General features: G+C 48.9%; 1 protein-coding gene across 1 annotated transcript; it reads right to left on the bottom strand.

Annotated features, from left to right (window-relative positions):
* Positions 1 to 4,238: 4,238 nt before the first annotated feature.
* Positions 4,239 to 7,164, bottom strand: lyl1 (LYL1 basic helix-loop-helix family member; the record flags this gene model as incomplete). Its single annotated transcript, XM_084441412.1, has 3 exons — positions 4,239 to 4,768; positions 5,659 to 5,753; positions 6,575 to 7,164. The coding sequence occupies 3 exons, from the start codon at positions 7,162 to 7,164 to the stop codon at positions 4,239 to 4,241; spliced, it is 1,215 nt and encodes a 404-aa protein (XP_084297538.1).
* Between the last annotated feature and the right edge of the window lie 2,392 nt (positions 7,165 to 9,556).

Below are 9,556 nucleotides of genomic sequence, written 5' to 3'. Positions count from 1 at the left end.
TGGTGGAGCGTTGCGGCGATCGTTTCCACGTGCTGGAGAGGGAGAGCGCGAGAGGAGGAGGAGGAGAGGAGGGGGAGAGGAGGAGCGTGGCGGAGCTGATGGAGAAGGTGGAGCAGACGGTGAAGGAAGGAGGAGGCGGGTGCTACTCCTGTCCCGCCTTCCAGGAGGCGGAGAGCAGAGTGAGACAGAGGCAGGCGGAGATCTTGGAGGAGAGGAGGGGGAGAGGGGCGGAACGAGGAGGAGGAGGAGGACAAGAGGGACGTGCGCTCCACCCCTCCGTCCGCCCCCCGGAAGAGACGGGGGACGGGGGGGAAGACGAGGAGATGGAGGGAGCGAGGGACGAGGCGGAGAAGAGCGTGAGCGCCGTAGAGCTGGAGAGCCTGCCCGCCCTCCCCTCCTCCTCCTCCTCCTCCTCCTCCTCCTCCTCCTCCTCCTCCTCCCAGTCTCTGTCCTTCCTCCGCTCCCTGTGGGGGAGGGCGGGGGCCGCCATGAGGAGGGTCCCCAGACTGCTGGCGGGCGCCGCCCTGCTGGGCGGGGTGGCGGGGCTGCTCCTGGGCGGCGGCCCCCTGGGGGGCGCTGCGGGAGCCGCCGCCGGCTCGGTGCTCGCGGAGGCGGGGAGACGGAGGTTCGGCCGGAAGGAGACCCCGCCGGCCTCGGGCGCAGACGCTCCGACCGCGGAGGGGGCGGAGGAAGCAGTCGACAGAGGGGCGAAAGCGCTGAGCGGTGAAAAAGTGTTAAAAACGGAGTGAGAGAGAACGGACAGAATGAACGACACAAGCCCAGAGAGGAGATAGAGAAGGTACCATAAACTATTGTGTTACTTAAGCCCTTTACACACACGGCTCCCTGTACATTACTGTGATATCCTACCCGGGGCCCGAGATAGATTGCGCAAGGCACAGTCCAGCAGATGGTCTAGGCCGAGCAATCGCAAAGCTTATTGTCTATAAAATACTATAACGAATTATTTATGCAGAATAATGAGGTTAGTTACCAAATAATCAGCCTATTTTGGAAATAGGCCTTAGAGAGAAAAAAATGTTGGCTGGAAAAAACCTTTGGTCGGGCTATGTCAGTAGGCTATGTCAGTCGATCAAGATTTTCTTTGGTTGAAGACGTTAAAATGATCAAAATATGATTTTTACTTTGGGTGAATTTTAGAACTTCCAGTGACACCTGAAATCCCTAGTGTTTCACCAGACTGACCTACCTGGTAATGTAACGGCTTCTGTTCACAACACAGCCTTCCCAACAGTTTCCAGGGAATTACACTAGGCTCGACACGGGAAATTGACTGTGCAGATTTCCCGTGAAATCCCGTTCATACATGCCCCCTAACAGGTCAGTTCCCTAGAATTGAATGGGAAACCTTCTATGTGTGAATGGAGTTTTATTTTAAGATGCAGCCATCTGAGAGTGAATGAGACTATATGTACCATGTATCTGTGAATATTATAATGTTTTAGCCAATAGTGATGTGTACGCAGAGACTTGAAAGACGGTGTGTTCTACAGAGAAACAAAGCAGTTAAAAAAGCACATTGCAATCAATACCATTTGTACTCGTGACGTAAAATGGATGCTTCTGAATACCAGGATGTAACTCAGCTACTCAACTATTAAAGAACTTCCAAGTGAATGATGAAACTCATGAAGAAATCCAGTGAGTGTTTTTTCTCCATGCCAGGGTTGTATGGTGGCAGCAGATAAATTAGCGAAAGCAGAGTCGGACAGGGGATAGAGGGAGAGAGAGAGAGAGAGAGAGAGAGAGAGAGGGAGACAGGGCACTATCTCTAAGTCCCAGACTGCCCGGGGGCCTCCTGTGTTTGCAGGTTGTAGAGCGGCGGGGTGACCGCTGCAACACCCTTCTGTTGTGACCCCAGGAGACCCCCCCCCCAAGAAAGGCTCCTCCCGGGGAAAGCTTGGCATTGATAGATAGATAGATACAAATCAACATCGTGCTCCGAACAACTAGCTCCAAGCCATCCCTACTGTACTAGTTAAGATCAGCGCAGATTACCGGCTAAAGAGCCTTATAATCTCTAAAGCTAATCCGCTCGAACGTATAGAGCTATGTACAAGTCACCCCCCCCCCCTACTTTCCATGCCCCCTGTCCTAACCGAACCAACCTCTCTGTGGTTTCGGAACACGCCACTGCCGGCCCGAGGAGGGGGGAGTCCAGTGGTGGGGGGGGGGGGGGGGGGGGGGCGCAGACTGTCATGTCACCACAGGCAGAGGCAGTGGCAGCAGGGTTATGCAAGCAGCCCTTCCTGTTGTGTAGGACCGGGGGAGAGGGGGGGGGGGTTCTGAGAGCGGCTGTTTTCCACTCGTTTTTCTCATCCTTCTGTCTCCACCCCTTCACCTCTTCTTCCATGCGGCAGTTGCCACCACAGCGCCCCCCGCCCCCTCCACGCAGGAAGCTTGTTGGCCGTCGATGAGACAGCACTAACCGTGGCCACTTCCTGGCCACCTGATAGGGTGGCCATGCAGCCCAGGAGGAGGGGCAGGGGGGAATGTAGGGACATCGCCACATATACCCCCCCCACCCCCCTCCACCCTCCACCCCACTCAAGTCACCACATCCACTCTTAGCTCCCTCAAAAGCCAACCATATAACCCCTGCAGCTTTCACCATACACACACACACACACACACACACACACACACACACACACACACACACACACACCTGTCTCTACCCACTCCCTCTTTGTCAGACGCACACACAAACACTCTCTCTCTGAAGACCTTTTAGCCTGATCGTCATGTGAACGCCCTCTGACCTCTCACTGGGACTCTCACGGTGGGCGGAGTCATGGAGCAGCTTTGTCTGTCCAGCCAATGGGAACCTCAAGTTCGACGCTTTCTGTTTTAAAAATAAATAAATATATGTTTCCCCCGTTTGTTAATGCCTTACTCCACCGCATCTTTTTCTGTGTGTGGTTATGATTCTGCATGACTAATTTAAAATCTGCCTATGTCTTGACAAGATCAGGATACACTGTAGGCTATATAAAGTTGAGCCATAATGAACAGTTGAGTATTGTAATAGAAATTGTAATAGATGCATTCAAATTAGTGTATTCTCTGTATCAAGACATTGTGTAAAGCAAGAAGCTGCGCTTTGTTTATTGCCCTGACCCCCTATCTCCAGGCCTTTTAATCAACTTTATGGCAGGAGACCTCCCCACGGGTTCCCTCCTCCCAACTATCTTTGATCCCCGTCTTTGTTCACTTTAGCTGTGGCCTAGCCTACTCACTATAATTGGCTAGTGAGGTATTTGCATATGCAGATATGGTCACACCCACACTGTTTATAATACCCTGTTCTCAAGATAATCTTGGCTCTTGGTGGATGTTCCTTCCTCTCTGAGCCTGACTTTGCAAACTCGTAACTTATCTGGAATAAAGGTAGCTAGCTTGGACTTTCAAAGATGAACCTCGGCATTCTCGACTACTCTTTTCTTAATTATTAGAATAAATCTATAACAGTATCCACTTCATACGACACGTGACATTCTTATGCACTTCGACGTAACACCGTGAACGACCAGACTCTTGTCTAAACAGAGGCAGCTACCCGGACGACCAGACGCATTGAGAAATCGTGCTGACCGAAGGCAAAGTCTTTCAAGCTCAATAAGAGGATGTTGAATAAGGAACAGCAAAGTCAAAACTCTCTTTATTTCTGACTGATACAAGTGTGTCACAATGTCCCCCAGATGAACATGGACACCCTCCCTCTTTGTCTGACCAAAGAAAAAGGAACTTACTAAAACTGCAGAGCAAGCTTATGGACATGCCTCCCCCCCCCCCCCCCCCCCTCCGGAGAAGAGCCTGGAGAGCTCAGGTCAACATGGCCCCTAGAACCAACCATGTCTGTCGTCCTTATTTGAAAGGTTGTTGATTGTCTTACATTTCCCAGAAAGCCTTTAGCCAATGCTGGTGGAGAGGGGGGTACACAAAGTCACACGTCACAGAAAGACAAGAGACGATTAAAGCTACTAACACACATCAATAATACCCATTAAGGTTTGTCACAAAAGGTATGAGCTAAACGTGTAGCTTCCCTATGCAGATAAGGGAAGCACATCAGTTCTAAAGTTACACATTGTGAGGTAAGTCCTGTTGGAAAGTCAGTTCTTTTTGTATTGTCAGTTTGGCAAATATGTCTCCAAATGAATGAACTCCATTTTGTAATGTTACCCCCGAACTCCATTTTATCAGAAATTGTGATGTCATCGCTGATTATTGGTAGCTGTCACAGTTCTCATCTGACCCTTGATCTTTCCCAGAATGCCTCTCGTCACCATAGAGTTCTTAGCCCCCAGGCTCTCCTCGCTGTCCGTGTCACCATAGCAACTAGAGGTCGCCGGGGAGGTCGCCAGGGCAATGACCGAGTCAGTAGAGTCTCTGTCCCTGAGTCGGGTCAAAGGAGGGGGCGGGCACTGGGATGGAGGCGGGGTGTCACACCGGAAAAGGGGGTTCAGCTCCTTGTTATCGGACCCGTTCTCGGGGCTCCCGTCCTGGGTTTCGTCCTCAGGCGAGCCCCTGGTCTTGTCGCCGGCCTGCTGGTCGTTGAGGAGGGTGACCAGGAAATTGATGTACTTCATGGCCAGCCGCAGGATCTCGTTCTTGCTGAGCTTCTTGTCGGGGGGGTGGGTGGGGATGAGCTTGCGGAGCTCGGAGAACGCCCCGTTGACATTCTGCTGGCGCCAGCGCTCCCGACTGTTGGTGAACACGCGCCGTGCCAGCTTCTGAGGTGGGCCTGACACACACACACACACACACACACACACACACACACACACACACACACACTGAATACCCACGTCTACACATCATGATATTATATTATGCCCATGCATTTATGCTGTGTATCTGTTAATAAAAACTCATTATTTACACACACATAAGCACACATTAAAGCACACATATAGTACATTAGTATACTCTCAGTTGACACTTCATTAAGTATGCCTGCTCGTTGATGCAAATAGCCTGCTTCCCCAAACAGCCGATCATGTGGCTGCAACTCATACTGTATGTAAAGCATGCAGACAGGGTGAAGAGGTTAAGTTGTTTTTTAAACATTACAATGGGCAAGACGCGTTATCTAAGGGGCTTTGACCGTGGTGTGATTCTTGGTGCCAGACGTGACAGTTCTAGCGTCCAGCTGCTCGCCTGGGATTTTCACGCACTACGGTCTAAAGTTTATACAGAACAATGAGATAAACAACACAACAACAAATTAAAATAAGAATTAAAAAACTAATAAAAATTCCAGTGAGTGGCATTTATGTGGGCAAAAACACAGAGAGAGAGAGAGAAAGAGAGAGAGAGAGAGAGCTCAGGGGAGAATGGCCAGACTTCCTTCAACTTGCTCAAATAACAGCTGTTTACAATGATGGTGTGCAGAAGGATAAATTTGTATTTGAATCGATGCAACAAAGAATTCAGGTTCAGTTCTGGAGGCAAGTCCTACCTGGTACTACTGTAGGTGTACCAAATAAAGTGGCCACAGAGTGTATATTAGTATATATAATTAGTATATTAGTATATGCATGAAGTAAGTCTTTACCTAAGCTCAGAAGGCATGGGTACACACAATCTCCATTCTTCATCTTTCTGCAACAGCACTGGAACAGTCTGACTCACCATCATTGATCTCCATCTCAAAGTGTGAGGAGGGCCTTCTCTTGATGCGACTGCTGGTGAAGATGCCATAGTTACCCGTGGGACCAAGGTACGAACTACCAGAATGACAGAAAGAGAGAGAGAGAGAAAGAGAGAGAGAGAAAGAGACAGAGAGAAAGAGACAGAGAGGGAGAGAGACAGAGAGACAGACAAAGAGAGAGGGCGAGAGAGACAGAGCAAAATAACCATTCAATTAAACAATTAAAACACTAAACTATTATGAAACCATGTTAAATACACACAATAATACACTTTCCCATAATGCATCATTCTAATTACACATTATAAAGACAAGGTTTAACAACTCCTGAGGTACAGAGAGAGGAGGAAGGGAGATTCTGTGGCCTGATTAGGTTTGAGGTGTTGGTTGAGAGTACGTGCCACGTGGCGGCCTATGTTTATTAGGCCAGGTAACTAGCTGATACAGACAGACAACCGCTGAAATATATCAATGTATCCTGTTACAAACTGGGTCTGAGGTAGAAAAAAGAGTTGAAGCAGATGAGTATCTGTACTGTATATGCCATAATGTTTATTATGCTGTACAGTATATTGTTTTGTAAAACAATACATACAGCACCTGTATGTATTGCTTGACAATGGAAGCTACAGGAGTTAGTCACAGCCAGATAGGTCTAATCTAGGAGTGGGGACACGAGACGTTTCGTCGACATAACTAAAGACATTTCGCAATGTATTCCCATGTCTTACGGAACGACTATAAACCACAATAGGAAATCGAGCGCACCCGGCAGTTATGGTTTCACACGAAACTCCGCGGCAAAACCAAACAGTGAGAAAAGAGCTATAGTAACGTGACCAGGAAGGCCGGTGACAGTGAGGCGTACGACGATGTCTTCCGTTCCGCCAATCTCACCTGGTGAAGAAGGGGTGCGGGGGCAGGTACTGGTGGGGCAGCAGGGGTCCGGAGGAGGGGGGCCGAGGGGCCCCCGAGAGGGAGGCGAGCTGGGCGAGGCGGAGGTCCACGTGGGGTGGCACGGCGGGGATGGGGTGCAGGGCGGTCAGCGGGGTGTTGGGCAGGGGCAGAGGGGGCTTGCTGTGGCCCAGGCTGATGACGGGGATGTGAGCGGGGAGGGGGGTGACGGAGGAGGAGGAAGATGACGGCGGCGGCGGGGGGGCGGAGCCGGCCGCCGTCAGCCCTGAAGAGCTCGGCGCCGGGAGGAGGGGAGGCGGGGAGGAGGCGGCGCTGCCGTCCGCGCCTCCCTTCCCCTGCCCGTCATCGTCGTCGTCTGTTCCTATGACGACCGGCCCGGGTGTGCCATCGGGCTGTGGGGGGCTATGGCCGCCAACCGTGCCTCCCTGCCTCGCCGGCTCGTTAGCCGACGGACCGCCGGCGCCTGCCGGGGAAGCGGCGCGGTCCCCGGGGGGACTCGGACGCTCCGAGGAGTGCGAGGAGGAGAAGGGGGGCGAGGCCGGGCTGGAGGCGGGGTTCAGCTTCTCCATCATCGTCCCCTCGGGGCCCTCCTCCTTCCCCACCGCTCGGTCGCTCTCCCCCAGCGTGTGTGTGTGTGTGTCCAGACCTATCCGAGACCTCCAAGTCCTCTCTGTGCCTGTCCTCTCTCTCCAGCAAATGTCTCTCTTTATTGGAGGGCACTTGTGCCTGTAACACTGGCAAACAAGATGTCCTCCGCTGCTCTTATCACCCAGCCTGGGTTGTCCGTGCCTCTGCCTCGGCTCTGGCTAACCTCTGGCAGGGTCCGGTCCAGTTCCATTACCCCTCAGTCTGAGGTCTACCATGTGCGTGTGTGTATGAATGCGAATGAGCGTGTATGACTTTGTGTGTGTGTGTGTGTGTGTGTGTGTGAGTGTGTGTGTGTGTGTGTGAGTGTGGGCCTGCATTCATTGCCCCAATCACAACCAGCGCCTGATGGCGGGAGGACAGTCGATGTTCACATCAACGATGCGGTCTCAGAATTGATTGGATGGTTTAGAGGCTTCCAGCCTTCCTCTCCTGGAATTGGTTGGATAGACGTTTTTCCCCCCCATTCTGCCTTTGGATATGTCCCTAGTGATCACTGCATGAGTGTGTCCTTGCTCTCTTGTCTTTGAGGATTGGTCGAATTGTCCGTAGAATCCCAGGTGAATAGAGATTGGAAGGGTTTCAGTTGATCTGGCGAGCAGAGAGAGAGGAGCAGAATTGTACCGGATTTCATACAGCAATCAAATGGAGTCAATACAACGATTACAACTGTTTACCGATCTTAATCTACAGTATAAATACAGACATGTAAAATCCCTCTCATTGCATGCTGCCATGTTGAATTCGTCTGGGGTTCAAGAGGAAGGCCATTCCCTTTCTGGTCTCTACTCTGTTAGCACTGCAACACTTGGATGAATCATTTGTCGGTTATGCAACTTTGACTCTTCCCTTTTCCCTGTACTAAACGAGGAGAGGTTTCTCTTCTTTTGTCTGTTCCCTTTTTAATGTGTGTTTCCTATAGATTTAGATATGTGTGGGTATAGTGGGTCTGTGGGTGTTGTCATGTGTGGTTAGGTCAGGGCACACTGTGGTTGGCTACTGTATGAAGGTAGCCAAATATACCAATCCAATATTTCATAAAAACCATGGTAGCATTTATGCAAAACCCTGTGGCTGAGTAGCATGTTAGTTTACAGAGCTTCACACACATCCACTTCTTAGGTGCAGAGCCTAACTGTAACTGTAGAACAGAAATTAAAAATTAAAAAGAGGCTTGCAACTCTTTTCAAAAATAGCTCCCAATTTATTAAGTGACGTTTCGATCAACAATAGATCTTGGTGAAGTCATGACAACGATCTTGACAAAGATCTTTTGTTGATCGAAATGTTATGTTCACAATATAACTTTATTATCGAGAAAACATACATATTATTGTATGGTACATTCTGTATTGAATATACTATACTACAAGTTATTGAGTTGATATTTGTTTACGGCAATCAGTAAATATCCATACATTGTGGACAAACGTGTATTTTAAGTTTCATGATTTAGTAAATACTGAACATTGAAGCCTATTCTCTCACAGTGGTTTCTCATTTAATTATATTCATACAGTATTCTACAAATTAAGATAACCTAAATAAAGAGGTTTTATCTGTGATGTTCAACTTGCAAAATCATTCATAATGTCTTTGATTTGTTATTTGTGTGTATTAAATTTGTATTATTATTATTATTATTATTTTAATAAACAATTAGGTTTAAATAAGTTTTTGTGAACATACAATTGGTATGTATCTTCTGTTTGGCCTCAAATATATCCACAAACATTTCACAAAATCGTTTGACTGACCATCTTTTTGTTAAATGCAGTCTCACCTACTGTGATATAACAACATGACAAAAAACTGATAACTGATAATGTGATATTGAAATGTTCAATGGGTAGACAACTACAACAGAAACATACTCACAAGATGCTTCTAAATTCGAAACAAGCACATTATAGCAATCAAATACTATCAACACAAATGTAGTCACATAGTACTACTGCAACATCCGAACGTATTCAAACCCAACACACTCATCTACTGTACTTACCCATGCAGGATGAAAACCAGCATGGTGTGTGTGTGTGTGTCAGGGTTACTCACTGGAGGTTAGAGCAGGTCTACATGTCACATGTCTTGGCGTCCTCTACCTCCTCCACGTCTGCCATGCTGCTATTAACCTTCCCTTCGGTGACCCGGCAGGTCCCATCCCAGACACGGACCTGGGGACCGTGGCTGTCAGTGCTCCTCACTACTGTGAGATGTCCCACAATATTGTCAGTCCAAAGATTCTGTGAAGATGCAAACTAGTCAGTTGTTCTGGTAAGATAGCAATGGAATCCTCCTAAAAATTGTTATGGGAAG

The sequence above is a fragment of the Borostomias antarcticus genome (assembly GCF_949987555.1).
Source record: "Borostomias antarcticus genome assembly, chromosome: 7".
Classification (NCBI taxonomy): domain Eukaryota; kingdom Metazoa; phylum Chordata; class Actinopteri; order Stomiiformes; family Stomiidae; genus Borostomias; species Borostomias antarcticus.
The sequence above is the reverse complement of the archived record's forward strand: the minus strand, read 5'-3'. Positions and strand labels throughout refer to the sequence as shown.